This window comes from Eptesicus fuscus, chromosome 20 (assembly GCF_027574615.1).
Source record: "Eptesicus fuscus isolate TK198812 chromosome 20, DD_ASM_mEF_20220401, whole genome shotgun sequence".
NCBI lineage: Eukaryota > Metazoa > Chordata > Mammalia > Chiroptera > Vespertilionidae > Eptesicus > Eptesicus fuscus.
The window spans coordinates 33,866,257-33,891,757 of NC_072492.1; the positions used below are offsets into that span (position 1 = coordinate 33,866,257).

A 25,501-nucleotide genomic window follows, 5' to 3' on the forward strand; every position below is an offset into this window, starting at 1 on the left:
CTCGTTGGTAAACAGGACCCCTCTCCCCACGGGTGCCCACGTGCGTCCCCCGCAGACGCAGGGACAGCCTTTCCTTTCTCCTCCGGGGTCCCTGCGGCCCCTGAGCTGCAGCCAGGGATCCTAGCGTTTTCTGCACACGACACCAGGAGAAAGCAAGTTTTCAAAGAACTTTTATTTCAAACCACAGTCAGAAAGGACCCCGTTAAAAATGCTTCTCGGGCCTCAGAGGAGGCGGGGTCGGGATGTTCAGCTCACCAAAAACAGCGCGTCTTGTCGCCGAGGACAGAGGGGCTGGCTCCTTGTACCGGAGGACACCCCGAGCTGGTAATGAGCACAGGGCGTCCCGGAAAAGGCTCACAGGACATCGGGAGCCAGCTTATCAGACAGCCGGCGCCGTGGGGACAACTGTGCGCTCCAGCGGGAGGTCGGGCCTTTGCAGACACCTGTGCACCTGCTGGCCCCGCCTCCTTCCCACCGAGGGCAGGTCTGCATCGTGTCCACCTGCTGGGCTCCCCAGGAGCCTGTCGCAGCCCAGAGAGGCGCTCGGGGAGGGGGAGCCGCTGCAGCAGTGTGGGTCAGGTGGGAACAGGAGAGAGGTGACGCTCCCGCCTCCTCTCTAGAATGTTCTGGGCTGGGCTTCCTGGGGGGGAAAGCCCTGAGAGTCGCTGGGACCTCAGGAGGGCTAGTGCTCGGCCTCCGAGTCCATGCAGGACTCCCAGGGGTTCTGGGGCATCCGAGGCAGGGAGAAGAGCAGCAGGGCCAGGCCGCCCAGGAAGAGGAGGACGAAGGCGGAGCAGGCGCAGGCGAAGGACCAGGAGTAATAGTACTCGATCCAGACCGTGTCCTCGCTGTCGATCATGCGCTTCACCGACTGCCGCAGGACCTCCACCGAGACGAAGATGCAGAGACCTGAGGGCAGAGCGGGGACGCTCAGGGCCCCCCCGGCCTGTGTCCACCGTCCCCCGGGGCTCCCGCAGGGACGAGGTGGAGACCTGGCCGTGGGGAGACCGTGTCGAGGCGGGAGGTGTACGTGGGAACCTGCAAAAGTGACCCGTCTGTCTGCCTACCACTCAGTTCGCTCAACTGCGTTTCTTTCTTTCTTTTGTTCGTATTTTTTTGGATTAATTTAAAATGTGATCGTAACTGGCATTGCTCCCAGTGCCTTGTGGATTAAATGGACAAATTGCCAACATCTCCCCAGACTGAGGAGCGTTGATGAGTCCTGACCAAGTCTGCTCCTGCGTGGAGCCCGGGAATTTCTCCCGACTTACATCTCAAGGCTGGAGGGAGGATGGGGCGGCAGCAGCCCTCACCCCAGGACATCGCCCCCCAACCCGGGCTCACAGGCGAGTGCCCCCACTCTACCTGCAAAGGCGTAGAACATGGATGCCGGCCTCAGCAGGTAGTCCCGGTTCTTGGTGAAGGACAGGAGCACGCAGATGGTTCCCATGATGATGAAGACGAGGCTGAAGATGGCGATGGCGGCGGCCGAGATGCTGTACTCTGCAACACACACAGGGGCCGACAGGCACCTCAGCAGCGGCCTCGACCCGGCCTCGGGTCACGGCTGGCTGTGCCGCCAACCAGGTGAGTGACACCACGGGCTAGGATTCCCATTGCACGTGTGGGAAGACTGAGGCCCCGAGGGAAGCAATCACCCACTCAAGTCACACACGAGTCATGACTCAGTTCTAACTCCCGGCTGCACTAACCTGCAACCCCTCCCCCACCTCCCTACCAGGCAGAGGACGGGGCGGGGCCGGAGGCCCGTGGCTGGAGGCCTTTCTGGAGCGGAAGCTTCCTCTGAGTGACGGGCAGAAAGCAGCAGGCACCTGGGCGGAGGGTGGTCTGTCCTGGGCTGACGGCAGCCTCTGGAAGGGGGCTTATTACAGAGCACGGGCGTGTGTGTGTGTGTGTGTCTGCATGTATGTGTGTGTGTGCATGTATGTGTGTGTGTGTGTATGGTGTGTGTGTGTGACAGGTGTAAGATTTGTGGTGTGTGTGTGGTGTGTGTGTGACAGGTGTAAGATTTGCGTGGTGTGTGTGTGTGTGTGACAGGTGTAAGATTTGCGTGGTGTGTGTGTGTGTGTGACAGGTGTAAGATTTGTGGTGTGTGTGTGTGTGGTGTGTGTGTGTGACAGGTATAAGATTTGCGTGGTTGTGTGTGTGTTTGTGTGTGAGACAGGTGTAAGATTTGTGTGGTGTGTGTGTGTGACAGGTGTAAGATTTGCGTGGTGTGTGTGTGTGTGTGACAGGTGTAAGATTTGCGTGGTTGTGTGTGTGTGTTGTGTGTGTGACAGGTGTAAGATTTGCGTGGTTGTGTGACAGGTGTAAGATTTGCGTGGTGTGTGTTTGTGTGTGTTTGTGGTGTGTGTGACAGGTGTAAGATTTGCGTGGGGTGTGTGTGTGTGTGTGTGTGTGACAGGTATAAGATTTGCGTGGTGTGTGTGTGAGACAGGTGTAAGATTTGCGTGGGGTGTGTGTGAGACAGGTGTAAGATTTGCGTGGGGTGTGTGTGGGTGGTGTGTGTGACAGGTGTAAGATTTGCATGGGGTGTGTGGTGTGTGTGTGTGTGTATGTGTGTGATAGGTGTAAGATTTGCATGGGGTGTGTGTGGTGTGTGTGTGGTGTGTGAGACAGGTGTAAGATTTACATGGGGTGTGTGTGGTGTGTGTGTGTGGTGTGTGAGACAAGTGTAAGATTTGTGTTGGGTGTGTGTGTGTGTGTGACAGGTGTAAGATTTGCGTGGGGTGTGTGTGTGTGTGTGTGTGTGGTGTGTGTGACAGGTGTAAGATTTACATGGGGTGTGTGTGGTGTGTGTGTGTGGTGTGTGAGACAGGTGTAAGATTTACATGGGGTGTGTGTGGTGTGTGTGTGTGGTGTGTGAGACAGGTGTAAGATTTGTGTTGGGTGTGTGTGTGTGTGTGACAGGTGTAAGATTTGCGTGGGGTGTGTGTGTGTGTGTGTGTGGTGTGTGTGACAGGTGTAAGATTTACATGGGGTGTGTGTGGTGTGTGTGTGTGGTGTGTGAGACAGGTGTAAGATTTACATGGGGTGTGTGTGGTGTGTGTGTGTGGTGTGTGAGACAGGTGTAAGATTTGTGTGGTGTGTGTGTGTGTGTGTGGTGTGTGTGACAGGTGTAAGATTTGCGTGGGGTGTGTGTGTGTGTGTGTGTGTGTGTGTGTGTGACAGGTGTAAGATTTACATGGGGTGTGTGTGGTGTGTGTGTGTGGTGTGTGAGACAGGTGTAAGATTTGTGTTGGGTGTGTGTGTGTGTGTGACAGGTGTAAGATTTGCGTGGGGTGTGTGTGTGTGTGTGTGTGTGACAGGTGTAAGATTTGCGTGGGGTGTGTGTGGTGTGTGTGTGTGGTGTGTGAGACAGGTGTAAGATTTACATGGGGTGTGTGTGGTGTGTGTGTGTGGTGTGTGAGACAGGTGTAAGATTTGTGTTGGGTGTGTGTGTGTGTGTGTGGTGTGTGTGACAGGTGTAAGATTTACATGGGGTGTGTGTGGTGTGTGTGTGTGGTGTGTGAGACAGGTGTAAGATTTGTGTTGGGTGTGTGTGGTGTGTGTGTGTGTGACAGGTGTAAGATTTGCATGGGGGTGTGTGTGGTGTGTGTGTGTGTGTGTGACAGGTGTAAGATTTGCATGGGGTGTGTGTGGTGTGTGTGTGTGTGAGTGACAGGTGTAAGATTTGCCGGAGTGTGTGTGTTAGTATTGCCCCGGAATACAAGGATCTACCAGAGTGAGTGTGTGTGCACGTGTGTGTGCACGCCCACATCGTGTGCCGCCGTTCATACACGTGCAGGTGTGGGTCTGTACCCATGACAGAGGGGTGCATACGAGCTCCATGGCTCCTGAAAGACCCCAGGGCACATGTGCTCGGGGCTCCTGGACTCTGATGCATCTCCCCACGCCCCCTGCCTTCCTGATTCTTGGGGAGCGATCGACGGCATGGGAGGGAATCCGTTCCCCACAGACTCTGACCCGCCAGCCCCGAAAACCGCCCCAGGGATGGTGAGCGCTTGTTCCATTGCCCCAGCTCCTGTCACAGGCCCTGCGCCGTCACCGCCTCCGCCAGCCCCTGAGTGGAGGCTGGGACACACAGAGGGTGACAGGGTCTTTGTCAGGCCCCGGGAAGTCGGGACTTTTGCGCCAGATGATCTCCCGCCTCCGCAGTTGTGGCCGCAGTCACTGCTCCCCGCCCTCCTGGCTCGACGCCCTGGGCTCACCTTTCTGAGTGGTGAATTCGAAGATCTCTGAGCTCTCGCCTGGGTTAAAGTGACGGAAGTAGGAACAGTTTTTCTCTGCAAAGGAGGAGACAACCTGTGAGTTGAGGGAAAAGGGCCCGTAGCTGAGGCAGAGGCTTGGCTGAGAGAGGGTGGGTGTGATCCCACCAGGGTGGGCGGAAGGGACCTCTAGGCTGGTGTCTTCTCCCCAAACCCTCACTCTGGGCTGAGACAAACACCTTTCTCTGACCCTGAGACCAAAATTTCGCCAGGTTAAGGGGGTTGCGTAAGAGGCTGGGAGATCCTCGGGGAGCCAAGGCTGATTGAGTCAAAGGTACCGACAGCACTGTGGGGACTGAGCCCATTAGGCAGATGGGGTAACTGAGGCCCAGGGCTCAAGTCATTTGTCAGGGGGGACAGGATACATGGTCAACAAAAGGCTACACAGTGGTTCGTCCGATTATATCCGCCAGGGAGCTTGGGCAATGTCTGGAGACATTTTTGCTGTTACAACGGGGCAGGGCTGCTAGTGGCATCTAGTGGGTAGAGGCCGGGATGCTGCTAACCATCCCCATGCACAGAACAGCCCCTGGCATCATAGAATCCTCCAGCCCCCGAGTGCCAGTAGCGCTGAGGTTGAGAACCCCTGGGTCCCACCAACGTCTGGAGCTGTGTTTCTCAGCATCAGGCCCACCCCCACTCACTGGCTTTTCCAGGAGATTCTGATGATCAGCCACACTGGGAAGCCTGCTCCAGGCCCCTTCAAATGCCCCGATAAGTGCCCTTTGGAGTGGGCCACCTGGAGGGACTTGGGTGCGGGCTAGAGAATCCATTCAGGGGCCATCGACACCTGTGGCTGCAGAGGCAGCCCAGACCAGGCCTTCCTGGCCGGCTTCTCAGTCTACCTGCTAACTATCAGGAAAGCCGAAGAGGATCTGCGGACAGTAGCGGGAGTAGAGGAAGTTCTCAGAACAAAGAAATTCAAGCCGATTTTAAATATAATTTCAGGCATAATTTCTCTTCTGTTTTTCCTTTTCATCTCTCCTATAACTAGACATACTATCAAATGAAAGAATAGTCTTATTGCATATTGAATACAGGTTAATATGATTTACTCTTGATTTAGGAAGTAGAGGAATGGGTTATTTTATACTATTTTGTTTCTTTAAGGAAAGTAAATCAGGTTGCTTTTTGTGTGAGGCCCTTTATTGATTACTTTTTCTAAACATCTCTGTTTAGAGAGCCTCTGGTTTGTGCATTCATTTCTTGACCTTCAGGTTGTCTCTGCATTTTCTTTTTTTTCTATTAACCCTCCCTCACCCGAGAATATTTTTCCTTTTTTTTTTTCTGAGCGAGTCGATGGGAGGGGAGAGACAGAGAGAGAGAGACACATTCATGTGTGAGAGAGACACATCTATCACTGCCTCCTGCACATGCCCCGAGCAGGGCTGGGGATTGAGCCTGCAACCAAGGTTCATGCCCTTGACTGGAATTGAACCCGGGACCCTTCAGTCCGTGGGCAGAAGCTTTATTCATTGAGCCAAACAGGCCAGGCTGTCCCTGCGTTTTCACAAGGCCACTGCCGCCTCCTTTCTGTTGGAGACGCGCCCGAGGTGCTGCCTTCATTGGGTGCAGACTTCCTTCTCTCTGGCCTGAATCATCTCACTGCCCCCGAAGCCTGTGGCCTCCCTCTCCTCCCTCCTCCCCCAAGTCAGGGTTACCGCTGCTCCCATGGTGGAGGAAGGAAATGAACCCTGGAGACCAAGCCTGGCGTAGTTAGCAGCAGCGAATGTTCTGAGAGGTAACCGCCTTCTCTTTGAGCTTCTATATTTAAATCACTTTCCTTTGGAACTGAGTTACCTGGGGTGTCTGACACCGGCAAGTGGTGATGTCAGAATCGCGCTGCTCTTTTCTCTCTCACAGCTTCCGGGGCCGTTTCAGAACATAATGCAGCCCTCTTGTGCTTGTCAGATTATTAGCTATAGATTCTCTTCAGGCACCGCTTCAAAATGGCTGGTGCTGTGTCCTAAGTCACCACGGGCCTCTCTCTGGACAAAGGAACATTTCTGTTTCATTCTATAAGGGCCAATTTCGGTCATCAGTGAAAACCCTCTGAAAAGCATTGATTGAATTCAAGTGTATTTCACAGTCAGCTGCTTCTGCGACGACGCGCCATCCGCGAGTTAAAGGCCTTTGGAGCAGGGAGAGGGCGGGGGATGGGACGAAGGCCCGGCTATGGGCAGTTCTGGGGTGCTGAGGCCCCTCTCGCGCAGGGCGTGCTCGGGGTGTCAACTCCAGGAGGTAGACACCAGGCTCCATCCTGGACAAACCGCTGCTGCCACCAGGCCCTTGCTCAAAAGCTTTCTTAGCTCCAACCCAGGGGGGGGGGAACAGCATGTGTGGGAAGCCAGCCTGTGGATTCTGGGGGGTGGGGGGACGTTCCCCTCAGTGGCCCAGGTGCAGTGTTCCTGTCCCTCCCCAGTTATATGCTCTCACACATGGGGGAGGGGCACCCAGGGGGCAGGGCTCCCACTGAGGACATCAGGAAGTCTCAGCTTCTCTCTAACGTGGCTGAACTTAGGGCTTGAGGACAGACAGGCCAACCCTGTCCCCTCTCTTGGACTTAGCAGGTGAGGAAGGCCTGGGAGGGGCATCCGCTCAGGGCCCCATGGCTGCCCATTGGAGACCACAGGCTCCTCTCTGGCCCCAACACGGGTGGGGTGTGTCAGACCCAGTGCTCCGTCTGGACGCTTCCGGCAGCGACAAGATGCTCAGTTAGGACCAATCAAGCCAGGCATCTGCCCCTGTCACTCAGGAATTGCCCAGCATTCTGCCGTCGTAATGGTGTGAATTCGGTCCAATTACCCAACTTCCCTGCGCCTCGTTTTCCTTATCTGTAAGATGGGATGATGATAGTAGTATGGACCTCATAGAGGATTTTGTGAGAATTAGATGAGTTAATACATATGTCATCCCACTGCCCTGCCCTTCATGGTTTTGTTTTTCTTAGTTAGAATTCCTTGTATGTGATGAGTCACTAGTTGCTCTCACAAGAGTCTGTCTTTATTTTTGGTCTTATCTACCTTTTGATTATGATGTGTCCAGATTTTGATCTATCCTACTTGGAGTTCATTAAGCTTCATGGGTTTCTAGATTAATGTTTTCCATCAAATTTGGAAAAATGTTGACCATTATTTTTCATATGTACTTCCTGCTTCTCTCTCCTTCTGGGAATACCATTAGGTGTATATTGATACATTTCATTCTGTCCCACAGGCTCTGTTCATTTTTCTTCATTATTTCTCCTGTCTGTTTCTCAGACTAGCTAATCTCAGTTGGCCTATCTTTAATTTCATGGATTTGTTTTTCTACCTGCTCAGCTCTGCTATTGAACTCTTCTGGTGAATTTTTTTTTCATTTCAGTTATTATACTTCTCAACTCTAGAGTTTCTATTAGATCCTTTTAAAATAATTTATATCTTTATTCTCTATTTCATGAGACATCATTCTTAGCACATGAGGAAGGCCAGTGGTTTCTTCTAATTCCTTGAATATATCTAAAATAGGTGACAAAGTCTTGGTCTAGTAAGTCCAATATCTGGGCTTCCTTAAGAATCTATTATTGACATTATTATTGTATAGGCCATGCATTTTTAATTCTTTGCATGTCTTGACATTTTTTAAAATTTAAATTTAAAACTGGAAAATTTAAACAATATAATGTAGCAACTCTAGAAATCAGATTCTAACCTTACCCAAGGATTGTTCCTATTTCTGTTTGTTATTTAGTGGCTTTCTGAATTAATTTTGTAAAGTCTATATTCTTTGTCATGTGTGGCCACTGAAATCTCTGCTCAGTTAGTTTGGTGGTCAGCTCACAGAGATTTCCTAAAATTATTGGAACTAATACATCTCCCAGTATTTACTGAGGGGCTCTGTGCTTAGCAGAGTGTGAAGCACTCCACTAAGCAGTATACATTTCCAGAATTCTGAAAAAGTTTATTCTGATCATTTTTGCTAATGTTCACATTGTTTTTATGGAGAGGAGGATTTTTGGAGGTTCTTACTCTGTCATTTTTTTTCTGATGTCATCCGAAGTTAATATGCAAAACACTTAAAACAATGTCTGGCAGGTAGTGCTCTATTTGTGTTTGCAGTTCTTATTATTACTGTTATTAATAATAAATAAGGACATGTATGCCTTAGCTGGTTTGGCTCAGTGGATAGAGCATCGGCCTGAGGACCGGAGGGTCCTGGGTTCGATTCCAGTCAAGGGCACGTACCTTGGTTTCAGGCTCCTCCTTGGCTTGGGCCCTGGTCAGGGCGTGTGCAGGTGGCAACCAACTGTTGTGTTTCTCTCACATCGGTATTTCTCTCCGTCTTTCCCTCTCTCTAAAAATCAGTGGAAAAATATCCTCGGGTGAGGATAATAATAATAAAAAAGGAACATGTATGAACTCTGTCCATCCCTCCAGCAAAGAGTGGTCCTGTAACGCACAGGAAGGGTGGGGGGAAGGAAGAGATGTTCACGTGCAGAGAAAGGAGAGGGAGGAAGTCAGGAGCACCCAGCAGCAGCCTGTTGGGGGCAAGGCTGTGCTCGCAAGTATGATTCACTCAGGATCAGAGTGAAAAGGCACTGAGATAGACTCTGGCCAGGTTCAAGGCCAAGCTGTGCCTGCTGGTCCCCAGGGGCTGGCTCAGCCACCTGCTGCCAGCCTGTCTCTCCCTTGAATAGACTCAGCTCACCTCCCTGCTCCTCTGCTCTGTGATCTTGCCAGACTTTAAAAGGCAGATGCCTCCCAGCACAGGTGGGCAGGACCATCCCAGTGCATTTCTGGAGAAGCTGCCCTGCCCTGCCCTGCCCTGGGGAGTTGGCTGGATGATGCATCTGTTTACAGGCGTGCTCGGCAGTGGCCGAGGGGCATGGGCATCGGGGCTATGTGATACCCTTCTAGCACATGCTCATGCCATTTAAAGCCCTCAGCCCTGGGACTCCGTGTTTCCAGGACAGCTGGGTATTTATGAATCTTCCGAGTGTCCAGTGGGAATGAGCAAGACGGGTGCCAGCGGGCGGGGAAGGAAGAAGAAAGAGGGAAGAGGGAGGAACAAGGTTTGGGCTCCTCTGCCCCCCCCCCCCCCCGCCCCCACACACATACACTGCAAGATTTTGGGGGACTTGGCATTGGCTCCTTTGAAGGGGAGGCTTCAACGAACACCCAGACCGATCACAGACAGAATAATTCTGAACGCCAAGTGAGATGCCACCTTCCTTGGAATGGGTTAAATTCGGCCATCATACTTCTTCAGGGTGATGAACACACTGCCCGACAGCCAGCACTTGGAGTGACATTTGTAAGCACTGGAAGGGACTTGGCGCTGCTGAGCCCAAGCACCGTGGGAGGAAGCAGAGGCTGTGATGGGCTTTGTCTCCCTGCCCCCCACCTGCCAATCGTCATTTTGGGGGGGGGGTCATGGGTAATGCATGATTAGAGCCGTGGCCTCTGAATCCAAGCGGGCTCTTTCCTGAGCATGTGCTCTATTTACTAGGGGCGCAGAGGGCTGTACGATTGCAGGGGAGGCTCGTCATCCCGACCCCGGGTGTTCTTTACCGGGAGCTCCCCTTCACTGAGGCGCGCCCCGTGGGTGGAAATCGGAAACGCACTTACATTCCAGTGGCAGGACGTGCTTCCCAGCCCCGCAGGGGTCTGAGCTGAGGGAGGATGGGCCGGAGGGCTGGTGTTTCTCCCGAAAAGGCAGGCGGCTCATCTACAACCAGGTCCCACTTCCCAAGCAGGTGCTCAGCCCTGTGCCGTCACTCAAGGCCCCCGCACCCACACTCGGCTGTTGCCACCTCGAAATTCTTACACAACGACAAGGAGCCCTGTGTTTGCAGGCTGCACGGGGGCCTGTACATTCCGTGGCCGATCCTGTCTATCCCCTGGCGGCTGGGGAAGGAATACGCACGCCCCACAGGGTCCCGTCAGCCTGAGCACGGAGGGCCACCAGCCTTCCTTGCCGGGAGAGCCTGGAGCTGGGCCCCCAGAAGAGTGACTGCTGGTGGGGCCAGAAGCCCCCCGGTCTGGCAGGTCCATGGTGTCTCTCCTGAGCCTCTTGTCCCACATGGCCAGCCCTCTGCTCTGGGTGGAAAGCCCCAAGTCTTGCAAGACAGAAATAGGGAGAAGGAAGTGGCCACGGCCGCCAGCACAGCCTCATGCAATTCAGACCCCCTCTCCCGGGCACCGAGGGCTGTTCGGAGCCGCTTTTCCGGAAGGAACAAAGAAGGACAGGGGGCAGGGCCGGGGGCCAGAGTGGGTACGTTACCCCCAGGCAGGGTGATGGGTCCGCAGCTCTTGTCCTTGCTGCCGCTCACGACGATACTCTTGGTGCAAATCCGCCAGAGGCCGAAGTGGGCGGCCTCGCAGACGGCACTGTGGTGCTCCACCTGGGGGCTCAGCACGGCCCAGTGGTCGGTCACCACGGCCACCGTGGCCAGCACGACGCCCACCAGGATGCAGAAGAGCGTCAAGCGGACCTTCAGTGTTCCGGTCTGGGACATGGTGGTCGCGAAGGAGTGGGTGCTCTGGGCAGGGTCGGGTGGCAGTGTCTCCCCAGGCAGGTGGCAGCCGGGCTGGGGTGGTGGCGGCAATTGTGGTGCAGAGCGGGGAAGCTAAGTTTAGTGTGCTGGGCCGAGCCAGAGTGGGCTGGCCTTGGGGCTGAGGGCCACTGGACAGGGCTGAGCAGCTGCCCACACGTGACAGGGGCCTGAGGGAGGCTTCTATTAATGCACACGTACGGGCGCGTCACCGTCACCGAGGATGACTTCGTCTCGGGTTTCAGGGCTTTCTTACCCTCTTGGAGCCGGAAATACCCCAGGGAGGGGGAAGGGGAGAAGGCTCTAGATGGCGACCGGAGACCTGTCGGAGCGCCTGCTCGGGATACCCGACGTGGGCGAGGGCGAGGGCGAGGGACACTGTGTCGCTGAAGGTCACTGCTGGGCAAGGGCAGAGACCCTGTGGCTCAGGGGGCTCAACCTTCTGTCCTCACACTGGGCAGCTCTGTTACCAGAGGGGGGCGAATGGGTCCTGGCCCTGGAAGTCTGGGGGACCCACGGTCATGCCTAGGGACATTGTGGGGATCCCTTGCCCAGGGTTTCTGGAGCCCACTACCCAGGCAAGAGCTTTAGCCCCCAGCCCCACGGCATCCCCAGGCTACAGGGAGCTTTCAGGTGGTTCCTGGGCCTGCCCAGTGTGTGAATGTTATTTTCTATTCAATTCTCCCATCCTCCCAACTGGGTCCAGAAGAAAAACAAAAGACAGCCGTCTGGGGCAAGTCTTTAACAGCTTTCCGATCCTCACACATCCAAGAAAGGCCTGCAGAGGACAGAGCGTCGGCTGTTTTCGTTGTAACGATTTAGCATGACCTCTATGAATGGCAGGGGATGCAGATTTCCCAGTTATGCTTTTATTTACAAAACAACTATATGTAAGTCAAAGAGAACCGACGTAAGTTGATTTATAGGTGGCTACTAAGAGGCTCACGGTGGGTGGGTATAGCAGAGGACTTGTGAGAGTTTGGGGCCAGCTTCCGAGCGGCCTGCCTGCCCACAGGCCCCCTAGCCGGTCTCCAGGCCCCACCCACCTCCCCGGGTCTGTCTCCTCTTCCTCGGGTCGCCAGTGGCCCTCTGGGTGTAGCTGAGGCTGATGCATGTGCAGGGAGAGACCCCCAGCTGGGCAGGGCTTGAGCTTCAGGATCCTGGCCTCAGGTTGACCGAGCTTAACGGAAAGATGGTCTGTGTGCGGAGAAACACGCAGGGGCCGAGCTTGGCGTCACAGACCCCTGGTCCCAGTGATGATCCTAACAAGAGCAGGTCTTCAGTGAGAGCTTGCTGTATCCCCGGCGCTCTGCTGAGTTAATTTTCACACCTTCCCTCGGGGAGGGGCAGGTCTATGCCCAGCAGGGGTCCTGAGTCCCCCAACCCAGCCAGCAAATGCATTAAAAAGATGGATGGCTCTTCCTTTTGACGTAGTCTGTGTGCAAACCCAGCACGAGGCTGGCAGCACCTGGGACTGCAGGCAGGTCTATTCTTCTTTCCGTTCAATAAAGGTCCTTTAAACAGAGCCTCCCACTGCCAGGCTTCCTGCCCCCCCTCCCACCCTCCCGCTCCAGGGCCTTGTTGGGCCAAGAAGGGGGCCCTGTGGATGCCGGCATTTGCTGGGAGCTGGGGCTGGACACCGTCAGCATCCTCCACATCAAGCATGTCAAACTCACGGGCCGCGGGCCGCATGCGGGCCACAACGAATATTTTAGTGGCCCAGCCAATATAACGGTGTGAGCAGTTATTTACAGTTGTGAAAGGAAATAAGTCCCCTGTCAGATCCAGAATTACATTCACCTTGGGTCAGTTTTGAAAGTAATCACCGTGAACAAGATTTCCCCCGAAGTAGGAAGGAGAGTAGCAGAGAAGAGATGCCAAGTGTCAGGAAGAAAACATTAATTTTATCACTGCTCTTGTTCTTATTTATTTATTTTTTACTATACTTTTCGAAATAAACCTACGTTTCTATGAAAATTGAAGCGTTTGTTTTTTTGCGGCCCACATAAACTTAAACCTCGTTCACTTGGCCCGTGTTAGCCTTTGAGTTTGACATGCTTGCTCCACGTGGTCCTCCCCTGTCCAGGCATCAGGAAGGACAGCTCTTTAGGGAGTGGGAACCAACGTGCCAGTGATGGAGTCGGCAACCCCAGGGTCAGATCCCTGCCCCGCTGGCGTCCAGCTGTGTGGCTTCCAGCCAGTCATCAACCTCTCTGAGCGGCCCTCCCCTCAGCTATAAAATGAGGGCAGTGGCTGACTGGGAGCTGCTGTAGAATTAGAGATCATGCATTTATCAGCTTCGCCCAACGTAGGTGCCAGGGACTGAGTTAAGCCCCCCTTCCCCCAGTTCATATGTTGAAGCCCAAACCCCAGTGTAATGGTATTTGGAGATGGGGCTTCTGGGGGGTAATTAGGTTTAGATGAGGCCATGAGGGTGGGGCCCTCATGATGGGATTAGTGCCCTTAAGAAGGAACACCAGAGAGCTTGCTGTCTCTTTTTCTCTGCTATGTGAGGGAGGAGAAAGCCAGGAAGCAGACTTCCCAGGACCCAACCATGCTGGTCTAGGACTTTCAGCCTCCAGAGCTGTGAGAAAATAAATTTTGGTTCTTAAGGTCATCCAGGGTATGGTCTTTAGCCTGAGCTGACTAATACAGTCGGCATCCAATCCAAGATTGGCTGTTGTTGTTATTATTTATGAACTGCAGATGGATCAGCTTTCTCTAATGGGCCATAAGCTTCTGGAGGGTAGAGATGGCGAGACTGTATTATGTACTCATTCTGAGTCCCTCAGAGAACCCACCTGATCTGAGCCCAGTTTGGGATCTTCATAAATGTTTGTTAAATGACTGATGAATGGAAGGATGGAGAGGTGGACTGAAAGAAGGAGACAGAAGCTCAAATAATTCACTCCACCAGATGATCCAAAGGACATTTCTCTGTGGCTCAAGGCCAAAGGGCCGCCCTGGGACAGCTTGGACCAATGGCTAATTTGCCTCCAGGCACTGGGGGACACCCCGGGAGGGCACCGTTGTCACCTCTGTGATCAAGTTCAAAAGGAAGCAGCCTCCTGAGATAGGACATTTTCTTCAAAGTAGATTCCCACACTAAGCTGATTGGGTGATGTCTGTATTTTTCTCATCCAGATGAACCAGTTTTCATTTGTCCCAAGAAGGACCAGACATAACTAGGTTGAGGGATAACATCCCCCACAGGTGGGCCTCATTCAGAGCTGGGACCAGGGCATGCCTGGGTGGGGGCCAAATAAACTCTCTTTGGCAATGTGCTGATCTAATTTTGAGCTCAGGCTTAATGCGGCTAAGACATGGCCCTGGGTGACCTTAAGGTACTGTAGAAAAACGAGGTGCCAGCCAGTGGGTCCCAACCTCTTTAAGCCACTTCGTCTGCCTCCCTGCACCGTGCACCTGGGGCCCTCTGTTGCGTTAGTCTCGCTGCCCCCAATTCCATCCTGTGCCTCTGCCCAGGGGACCCAGAACACTCCATCCTCAAAGCCAGCGGTCATATCACTCTGACCTCTGCTTTCATCATCGCATCTTCATCTCTGACTCTCCTGTTATATGAATCCTTGTGGTTTCATTGACAACCCAGGAAAATCTCCCCATCTCAACATCCTTAACTTAATCACATCTGCCAAGTCCCTTTGGCCATGTAAGATGACATAGTCACAGGTTCCAAGGATTAGAACTTGGGCATTTTGGGAACTACTATTCTGCCTACCACAGGCATCGATTTACAATTTGCTTGATCTTCTCTGGCGTCACCTGTAGCTCAGGTGCAGGGATGGAGAAGACGGAAAGTGAGATTGAAAGAAAGCTGGGGCTCTTCGAGGAGGAAAAAGCTAGAAGGAGAAGGGGCCGAGGGAACTGAGGGCATCGGCAAGGGTGGGTTTAGATGATGACTTGCCATGTCTGGGCTGGTTAGGATGGCCCTGCAACCAGGAAGGGTCAATATATTGGGAGAAAATGGGGAGGTCAAGGCCCTGAAGGGCTTGCTGAGGTTGGAAAACAGGTGTGGTGATGGTAAGGGAATGAAGGAATTGGGAACATTGGAAGCTGTGGTCTGATTTTACAGTGAGGGAAACTGAGGCACAGAAGGGTGAGGTCACTTGTGCACGGCCACACAGCGGCTTCTTGGGATTGCACCCAGGCTGTGGACATATTAGGAAATCTCATTTACTTATTCCCAGGATTTCCTTTCCCTGCCACACATTCCAATTCCTGCCTCTTTTGAGCCAACACTTTTGGAAACAGAAGTTGTGGGTTGAAGAAGAAAATGGGAAAACAGCCACCTGTCTTGGGTTGGGATTTGGGGGTGCCTTTGCCCCTGGGTTTGGGAACAAAATATGGATGGAATTGAAGCAGGCAGCAGGAGAAACCTGGCCCAGCGTGACACCAGACTCACGGCTCAGTGGCCTCCTGCCCCGCTCACTCAACCCCCTCCTCCCCCAAGGCTGCAATGAGTGGACAGTGAGGTGGCCAGGAGCCAGAAAGACAGGGATCAAATCCTCCAGTCACCCGCAGGCAGCCCTGGGCAAGTCGCCCGGCCTCTCTCAGAGCCTGCGGTCAAATGAGGAAGGTTACGATTCCCTCCCCGGGTTGTTGGGAGATGAGTTCAGCTTCAACGTAAACAAGGAAACAGGAGCCTGGCGTTAGAGTGAGCTTCCAGAGGTGTTTGTTGACTAACAACACTCAAGAAGTTTGTCAACATTGATTGTCCAGAGGAGTGCTCTGAGAGCCAGGCCCCAGCTGACCAGGTACTGTGTGGTGATCCCCACTTCCCTGGAGAGGGGTCCTCCCCCAGCTGCTTCCTCGGCTGACCTTTTGGACCAGATCATTCTTGGGGGGCGGGGGTGAGGGCTGTCCTGTGCGTTAGCAGCACACTTGTCCTCCACCCAGTAGATGCCAGTAGCACCCACCTTCCTTCCTTTTATTCACCCTCCCATTCCTTCCTCCTCCCCCCCCCCCCCCCCCCCCCGCCCTGGCCATTTCCTTTTTGGGCTGGTTCTTCTTCTATAATGAGAATGTTGAATGAGATGATTCCTAAGGTTCCTGCCACTGCTGCTTGGGTCACGGTGTCCCGTGATTTTGTGGTTCTTGTTTGGGTCAAGGCAGGAGCTCAAGCTTGCTCCTCCAACCTAGGAAGAAGGTAGCACAGACCCATTTTACAGACGGGGTATCTGGAGCTGAGAAAAGGCCAGACCTCACATTGGAGCTGAAGGAGGGGCTGAGGCCGCAGAGGTGGACCAATCCCAGACAAAGGCATCAGTTTCAAGGAGGCACTCCCAGAACGATTTGGGGGCAGGGCGGCAAGAAGGAGACACAGCCCTAGCCGGTTTGGCTCAGTGGATAGAGCGTTGGCCTGTGAACTGAAGGGTCACAGGTTCGATTCCGGTCAAGGGCATGTACCTTGGTTGCGGGTACATCCCTAGTAGGAGGTGTGCAGGAGGCAGCTGATCGATGTTTCTCATCAATGTTTCTGACTCTCTATCCCTCTCCCTTCCTCTCTGTAAAAACCAATAAAATATATTAAAAAAAAAAAAAGAAGGAGACACAGAAAGACATGGACCAGGGAGCCCAGACTGCTGTTCCCCAAACTGTTTTCCTTTCCTCCTGGGCTAAACTACATTTCCCATCTTCCCTGGCTTTTAGATGGGACTGTGATATTGAGTTCTGGCCAATGGCATGTGGGCAGGGGAGAGAGTCACAACTTCCTGGTCCATTAAAACCTCCCACAAGACTCTCTACTCACAAGAACAACTGCCCTCTCTCTTCTCTGTCTGCCTGCTGGGTGTCAATGCCGGGGGCAATGTTAGAAGCCCCTGATGAAGACGGCAGAGCTTCCAGAGAGTGGGTCCCTGAATCTCTGAATGACTGTGTGGAGCAGAGCACCCTCACCTGCCCAGTTGATTGAACTCGATGAGTGGGAAATAGATTTCTATTGTATTAAGCCATTCCTCGTTTGGGAGTTGTTGGTTATGTCGCTAGCCTATTCTAAATAATATACATTGAGTGGCCAGAGTATTATGATCTCTGAACGCATAATAACCTGGCCACTCAGTGTATATCCTATATAATAAAAGGCTAATACGCAAATTGTCCCCTCGACCAGGAGTTCGACCAGCAGGCAGGCCGGACAACCGCCCATGTCCCCTCCCCCTGGCCAGGCTGGCCGGACCCCACCCATGCACGAATTCATGCACTGGGCCTCTAATACACACACACACACACACACACACACACACACACACACACACACACTGAGTGGCCAGATTATTATGCGTTCAGAGATCATAATAATCTGGCCACTCAGTGTAAGTGAAGGGCAGAATGGGGGCTGCTGGGCTGGAGGGAGGATCTGAGTGGCGTTTTGGTTGGGGAACCAGAGCATCCACTTCTGTGGATCTAACTCTGCAAATTATGGAGGCAGAGTTTTCAGATGAATGAAACATGTGACCCCATGAGCCCCATACCGGAGGCCACCCCAGGACACGACCTGCAGGCAGCCACGGGAGGCCACCAGGAGGGCTGCAACGCATGTGCCCAGCCAGTTTCTTCCAGGCTAAGAATAAACAGGAGGCACAGAAGTTCGGGCACATGGTGCCAACGCTGGGTGGCGCTGGCTCCAGGCTGGTGAAGCCATCAGCTCAGAGCTTGGCAGGGGGTCAGTTGGTGGGGTGGGGGGCCTAAGCTTCCCTGGCCCTGAGACCTGGTGGCTCAGCACATTTGGGACACCAGTAAGAGGGTTAAAAAGCCAGGGCTGGCCCTGGCTGGCATGGCTTAGTGGTTAGAGCATCGGCCTGCACACCAGAAGGTCTCAGGTTCGATTTCTGGTCAAGGGCACGTACCTGGGTTGCAGGTCCGATCTCTGCCTCCCCACCTCTCCCAACACCGCCCCCGCCCCCCACCCCGCTTGGTGCACATGTGGGAGGCAACCAATTGATGTGTCTCTGTCACATCGATGTTTCTCTCTCTCTCTCCTCTCCCCTCCCTTCCACTCACTCTAAAAATCAATGGAAAAAATATCCTCACTCCTTGGGTGAAGATTAAAAAGAAAAAAAAAAAAAAGCCAGGGCTGAAAGTTTGGACAAGTGGGAGTGGTTCTTGCAGCACAAGGATGGGAACACGGGACACTGGGCCCTCGGCCTTCTTTGCTGGGATGAGGGTTGGAAGGACTTCGTGACACTCAAGAGTTTGGGGCCTCTCGGATCCAGGATGGCTCTCAGGAAAACTCAAGGTCTTAGTCCCCGGAGATGGAGCCTGTGATTGGATGGGACGGTCCCCTGGGCTGCAGCTTGGGTAGAACTAGGGGACACTGCTTATCCTCCTCATGCCTCCAAGAGCGTGGGGGTGACGTCCAGCCATGGCCATCTGCTGGGCTGAACCTGGTGGGTGACGCCATCCCGCGGGACCTGCGCAGTATGTCCACATCACCCCCCCTCTCTCCCTCTCTTCCTCCTTCCCTCCCTCCCTCCTCCTAGTGGCCTGGGATCGGTGGCTCTGTCCCCTCTGGCCTCTGGCCGGGGACACATTCTCCCATCCAGCTGTCTCAGGACTAAAGCTCAGTCTGGAATTCAGGCTCTTCTACTTCGTAGCCAGTTCGGAACTTGGACAGGAAAGGAGGCTGGTCGGTGGACTGAGGAACCCCACTGAGCAGCGTGCGGCCTCTGAGCTGTGGCTCTCCCTGCGGCCTCACCTGCAGGTTGAGGCCCGGCTTGTTCAGCTGCCCAGATGCCCATCTCCGGCCCTGCTGTGAAAGGCCCCTCCACGGCCCCTCCCAGAGGTCGGAAACCAGCCGCTGGTGCCGGGAGGTGGTCAGCGACCCGATGAAAGCCAGGGAAACTGGCCTAGACCCACACTGAACCCCCCTCTTCTTGGGGGTCCGCAGCATCCCCCAGACTCAGGGACACTCTTGGCTCTAAGTGTCCACAGGCTTGAGGGGTGCTCTACCCCTCCCCCCACATCAGGAAGAGAACATTTTAAAAATCATTTTATTTAATTAAAAAAAAAAAAGACCGAACTAACAACCCCAAACCAGTAGTAGGTACAGGATTCACAGGTGCTTACTTGGCGAAACACACAGGGGCTGGTTGGAGCACAAGGTCTCAGAATGACAGGGGCAGGGGTCCAGCTCCATCCGCCCCCCTTCCCGGGCGGCCCCAGCTAAGAGGCTGTGAGGAGGACGGGAACCAGAGCTGGGGGTCCCTCCCGGGGCCTGGGGCCGGGTGTGTGGAGAAAGGCTGTGGAGACCAGGGTCTGAGGCTGTTCTCCCTGCGCTTGGTGGCTTCTCTCTACTCTTTCTCGGTCCCTCGAGTGGGCTGTGCGTGCTCTGCCTGGGACTGGGCAAGAGGTAGGATTCGTTGGAACACAGCTTTCTCCGTGAAAGGACAGACTTCCGGGGGAGCGGGGCGGGTGGGGACTTTTGTGGAAGGAACAGCAAGGCTGCCTGGCTTTGGAATCTTGGGGCCTTGCTGGGTGATGGGTCCCCAGGTTTCACCTCTTTCTTCCAGCCTGGAAAGATGGTGTCATGGTGTGGAGGGGTGAGGGTGGCGGGGGTGAGGCAGGACAGCTGGGGTCAGCCCTCGGCAGGGGCGGCCACGTGCCCTGACACCCCAGCATTCACTGCGGCACATGCTGGACGAACCTCACAGAGCCAAGGTCAGCGGGAGGGAGGGAGGGCTCTGAGCCTCAGCTCCAGCCCGCAGCGCCGTCCATGGAGGTGGGAGGCGAGACACGTGGAGATGTCCTCTCGGGGGAAAGGGAGGATGGCAGTGACCTTGACCCGGATCTGAACTCCTAGGGGCCAAGTCCACCCAGGGGGACTGTGAGCAGGGGCCTGAGGTAAGAATTTACTTGTCACTTCCAAGTCCAACGGCTCCGGGGATCCCAGCTGACTGCTCCAGGCCGGCTTCCCACGTCTCACAAAGTAAGAAAGGACTTTTTTTATATATAAAAGGGGGTAAGCCCTGTGTCCCACAACGTGTTTCTCCTGAACCTGACATGCTTCCATGCCTCGGCTGGCTTTGGAAGGGGGTGGGGCAGGGTTGGAAAACCGTCACCCAGGGAGCGCAGAGCAGCCCTCTGGTGAGGAGGAAGAAAGCCGAGGCCTGGCCCCCATCCTCTTCCTCGCTGAGCCCTTTGCGGGGGGGCGGGGGCGGGGGTGGGGGGAGGGTCGGGCGGCAGAATAAGTTACAAGAATGGGAGTTGTGGGGGGCATCCTGCTGCTTTGTAAGATGAGGGAGTGAATGGGACTTGCCCTCCTGGCGGCTATTTGCAATAAATCACGATTAATAACCCCCTCGGAAACGGAAGTGTGTTTTCTGAGGTTCTGGTCCCTGTTCACCCCCGCCCCCCCCCCCCTCGCCCAGCAGTTTGGGATGCTGATGCCCAATCAGCGTGTGTGGCAGGCCCACCTGTCCTCTCCCCAGGAGGACCCAGCAGGAGCCACGGGGCCGCTGTGGCCCCTGTCACCCCGGGACCTTCCGGCCTCTCAAGCACAGTCAGTGTGTTCTGCCCTTTCTGTGTGAGGCAGAAACGTCCAGAAGCAGATAGGAACGCCAGCCACAGACTGCGGCCTTTAGCTCACGCCAGGCCAGCGAAGGCCCCCCTCTGTGGGTTCCCTCCCCTACAGGCCTCGGTCTCCTCCGTCGAGGGGCGCCGGCCCCAGGACAGCACAAAGGCCACAGCACCATGGGCCGCAGGTCTCTCTCCTCGGGATCACAGCCGTTTCAGCAACAGGCCACTGCCGGAGAGACAGACAGACAGACAGACAGATGGAGGGAAGGAAGGGGCGAGCTTCGGCTTCCACATTTCCGGCTCCCAGGCCCGGGAACCTCAGGTTAACAAGCAGCTGACCAGTGTCCTCGGCCCCCGTGTGCCCGGCCGGTGGCCTCCCAGTGGCCCAGGCAGGGAGGGAAGGCCCCGAAAGCAAGTTCTCACGGAAATATTTGTTTCCAAGAGGGGAGAATGGCTCGATTGTGTTTTCTCAGGTGGGCGGAGGCCGGGCCGTCTCAGGACAGCGCTCCGGAACCCAGGGCATCCGTCCACCCACCCTCTTTGGGGGGGGTCAAGTCAGCCTCTCGCTTCGGATTCCAGTGTCCTGGCGCTTTGCTCCACGCCAGCCCGCCACGCATCTGGAGACCGGGGGAGGGGAGGGGGGTTGGGTTTGGCGTTAGTCCACGGCGGGTCCATCTTAAGGGTTCGATTCCCTCCCGTGGGGTCCAAGCAGCCATTCCGGGGAGCGGCTGGCGCCAGGCAGGGGCGCTCACACGGGGGTGGTCCGCCGGTTCAGCATGCTCACGTGCAGGCCCTCCTTCAGGTCCTGCTGGAAGAAGTCGTGCACCTGCAGGAAGCCCGCCTCCCGGCCCGGGCTGTAGCTGGCCGCCGTGGTCACCTTGAGCGGCTCCCGGGACAGCGTGTACATGGACAGCTCGCCCATGGGGATGGCCCCGGAGATCTTCAGGCCCACGGGAGACGTGTCCCTGGAGGGCGAGGCCTCCGTGGACCGGGAGCTGGACCGGGATCGCCGTCGCCGGTACCTGTAGCTGGGCATCCTGGCGTAGGGGGACGAGGAGGGAGCCTTCAGGAACTCCCGTTTGGTCTTAAATCTCAGCTCTTTGTTTCTCTCAATGTAAATGTTCACGGCCAGGACGCCCACGGTCTCGGCCACGATGAACGACAGGGCCCCGAAGTAAAAGGACCAGCCGTAGTTGTAGTGGTTCTTCTTGTCTTCGTCGCGCTTGTCGCTCGGGTCGCCCGTGTTGCTGGAAATGTAGACGATGATGCCTATGATGTTACTGAGGCCTGAGAGGGAAGGAGGAGAGGGGGCCGGAGGGGAGAGGCGGAGGTTAGACCCACAGCGGGCAGGGGACAGGCGGGCGGAAGCGGGGCTGGTGGCCACTCCCTGCTTTGATGGGAGTGGCCACCAGCTTTATTCTGGCGGCTAGCGTGTCTTTTAAGTAACTCATTTTGAGTGGGTAGCGAAGCACACGTTCAGATGAGATACACAATAAAGCAGGGCTCTTAGCTCCCAGCTGCCCTCCGGAGAGAGGCCGCTGCTACTGTCTTTCCTTACTGTGCTCATAGCCAGCCTCTCGCAGGTCCCCTCCCTCCTCCTCAGAGGCTGGCGGCGGGCAGAGGGCGAGCGAGTGAGGGACAGTTCCAGGATGAGGGGGATGAGGAGTCGGGGAGTCATGCATTCATACAAGGAGGGCTGGGACAGTTTGCCCCCCGATGGCCTCCTGAACGTAGGTGGAGAGCACTGCCATGCGCTCTGTCCATTTTCCTACTGCCCGATCCAGGGTGGATGGGTAGATGGTTAGACTGTTTCCTGCTAGAGGGCCAGAGACCCTGCCCTGAGCAAACCAGCGGTAGACTTGGACCCTAAATACAGGCTCTCCCTCCCAACACACACACACCCCACAGTTCACACACACACACACACCCCACAGTTCACACACACACACACACACACACACACACACTCCCCGCAGTTCACACACATACACACACCTCACAGTTCACACACACACACACCCCACAGTTCACACACCCCACAGTTCACACACACACACACACACACACACACACCACAGTTCACACACACACCACAGTTCACACACACACTACAGTTCACACACCCCACAGTTCACACACACACACACACACACACACACCCCACAATTCACACACCCCACAGTTCACACACACACACACACACACACACACACACACCACAGTTCACACACACACCCCCCCCACAGTTCACACATACCACAGTTCACACACACACACACCACAGTTCACCCCCCCACAGTTCACACACCCCACAGTTCACACACACCACAGTTCACACACACACACACACACACACACACCACAGTTCACGCACCCCCACAGTTCACACACACAAGCACATACACACACACACCACAGTTCACACACACACACACACACACATCCCACAGTTCACACAGAGGACACACACACACCCACACACTCCACATTTCACACACACACACAGTTCACACACACACACACACATAGACACACACACATAGACACACACACACACACACACACATCCCACAGTTCACACAGAGGACACACACACACACACACACCCCACATTTCACACACACACACACACACATTTCACACACACACACACAGATCACACACACACACACACACACAGTATACACACACACACACCCTACAGTTCACACACACAGACACCCCCACAGGTCACACCCCCACCCCTACAGTTCACTTACACACACACACACACACACACACACACACATCCAACAGTTCACACAGAGGACACACACACACACACCCCACAGTACACACACACTCACCATGCTCCTGACTCTTATACATCCCCCGTCCCCTTGGATACACACACACATCCCACACACGTGTTTGCTGCCCCGGAAGGTGCAAAGCCGAATGGGGTAGAAGAGCGCACAGAACCTACACCCGCGGCCCTGCTTCCCCGGCCTGGCAGGGGGCCCTCACTCGCCTGGGCCCTCAGTTCCCTGTGAATGGAAGCTGCCTCCCCTCCCCCAGAGAAACGGCGAGGGGAAGACAAGCTGTGGGGAGGGTGACCGATGGCTCCTACATGGGCTGGCCCCTCTCGAGTCCCCTCCCTGCCCGCAGCAAAGGAGGCACGGCCACCGCTGTTGCTGGAATGCTCATTATCAGCATCCGGTACCACCTGGAGCAGAGCGGGGACAGGCTGGGCAGGGAACTGTCTCCACGGAGGCTCAGAGAGGCCTTGGCAGGGGGGTGTCACTGTCACCGTGGCTCTGGGTTGTCACTGGGCCATAGGGGGCGGCTGTCGTCTCTTCGCCGGAGAGTCGGGCAGTCAGGAATTCTCATGACCTCGAGCCCCCTCGCTCACCCTGCCCAGGAGAACTGGGCTTCTTTGCTCCTTCTGCGCCCGGCCAGCCCCGCGCCCCCTCACCCTGTCTTCACCTGGCCGACACCTTCAGGTCGTGGTGTGTGAGTCCCCCCGGGCACCTCCCTGACCCCTCAGCTTAGCCAGGCACCCTGTTATGGGCTTGTGAGGCAATAGTACTGCCCCTTTGTGGCATGTGCACACCTGGACTTACTATTTTTTATGGAGTTTAATTCACATAACATAAAACTAGCCCTTTAAAGTACACAATTCGGTGGCAGTTAGGACATTCACAATGTGTGCAACTACCACCTCTATCTAGTTCCAGAACATTTTGTCACCCCAAAAGGAGACCCTGTACCCGTTTGCTCCCCACCCCCCACCCCAGCCCCCACACACATGGACTTTTGAGGTTAATTATACACAGAGGCTGTATGGTCTGCTGCCCGCACGCCCCACCCCTCCCACCCCCCGTGTGCTCTGCAGTGGGGACCAGAGTGGCCGGCTCACCTGCAGCCACGAACAGGATGCCAGCACTGAGGACGATGTTGTTCTTGCGGCTGTAGAACCTCCCGGCGCCGATGCAGAGCCCGCCGAGCAGGAGCAGGATGGTGCTGAGGATGGGGAAGACACTGGAGGCACGCACAATGCCTGGGCCGGGCAGGAGACAGGGCAGAGAGGGCGGTGAGACTGGCCACCTGCGCCCGGCACAGCCACAGTGCTGGCAAGGGGCCCTGAAGACCAGGGCCCAGCCCTGACTTGAAATAGTCCCATCAGGCCCTGGGTACCGAGGTGCGTGGGGAGCTGGGGCAGGGTGGGGGCAGCTGGGCTAGATGTAAGTGATGGCCCTGCCTGGCTGGTTACACCAAGTGGGCCAAGGTCACATCCGCTCCCCTGGGTGTGAGTCACACTTCTGCCACCAGAAGTGAGGACAGCCCCTCAGTGGCACCAGGGGGCCACCATGAGAGCCGTGGACACAGTCTCCTTGAAGCCTCTGGGAGGCAGGGAAGCGGCGTCTTCACGAGGCAGCTCCGGTGGGTGGCTAAGGACACAGGCTTTGGCACTGGGTGGGTCGGGGGGCAGGCCCTGCCCTGTGTGTGACATGCTGGCTGCTGGCTGTGTGGCCTTGGTCCAGTCACGTCACCTCTAGGAAACTGAGTTTCCTCATTTGTGAGAAGCAGTCCATAAGGAGTACCTACATTGTGTGGTTGGTTTTGTACCAATAAGGAGCTTAGCCGAGGGCCTGGCCAGAGCACGGACTTCCTGAGCGACAGCCTTTATCTCTATTGTTGTTATCGCGTTGTTATCACCCCCAGGGACAGACCAGGACGTGGAAGCCCAGGACCTCCGGAGGTCCCAGAGAAGAAGGTGGCTGGACAGAGGGCCACACGTGGACTGCGGTGTCCAACAGAGATAGGTTTGCTCCCTTGCTCTGCCATGGTCCCCTCTTGATAACCTGGGAGACGAGGAATACGTGCTGGGAAGGGGCTGAATCATGGCAAAATCCCAGCATGCCCAAGCCCTAACCAGGGTACCTATGGCGGTGAGCCTATTTGGAAAACAGGTCTTTGTAGGTGTGATTGAGGGAAGGACCCTTCACACCCAGTTTGTGGTCATTTATTATGGAAGCTCTAGAAAAGGGACACACCCTGTCCCTGAGGGTTGTTGTGAGAATCTGATGGGATAAGGGTCATAAGGCACTTAGTAGGGGCTTAGCACCTGGCTGGGAGAAGGGCAGGAGGGGAAGGAGGACGGGAAGAG

General features: G+C 55.3%; 2 protein-coding genes across 2 annotated transcripts in view; both read right to left on the bottom strand.

Moving 5' to 3' along the window:
- Positions 1 to 163: 163 nt before the first annotated feature.
- On the bottom strand, positions 164 to 10,910 carry CACNG1 (calcium voltage-gated channel auxiliary subunit gamma 1). Its single transcript, XM_008149404.3, has 4 exons — positions 10,551 to 10,910; positions 4,233 to 4,307; positions 1,366 to 1,503; positions 164 to 909 (listed from the first exon to the last, which is right to left on the bottom strand). Exons 1-4 carry the CDS (start codon positions 10,783 to 10,785, stop codon positions 683 to 685), a joined length of 675 nt encoding a protein of 224 aa, XP_008147626.1. The 5' UTR covers positions 10,786 to 10,910; the 3' UTR covers positions 164 to 682.
- Positions 10,911 to 21,100: 10,190 nt separating this feature from the next.
- Positions 21,101 to 25,501, bottom strand: part of CACNG4 (calcium voltage-gated channel auxiliary subunit gamma 4) — a 47,863-nt gene continuing 43,462 nt past the window's right edge. Inside the window, exons 3-4 of the mRNA XM_008149403.3 lie at positions 24,251 to 24,391; positions 21,101 to 21,639 (exon numbers count right to left, since the gene is read on the bottom strand). Of these exons, the coding sequence (XP_008147625.2) occupies positions 21,101 to 21,639; positions 24,251 to 24,391 (680 nt within the window). The remainder of the gene's footprint in view (positions 21,640 to 24,250; positions 24,392 to 25,501) is intronic.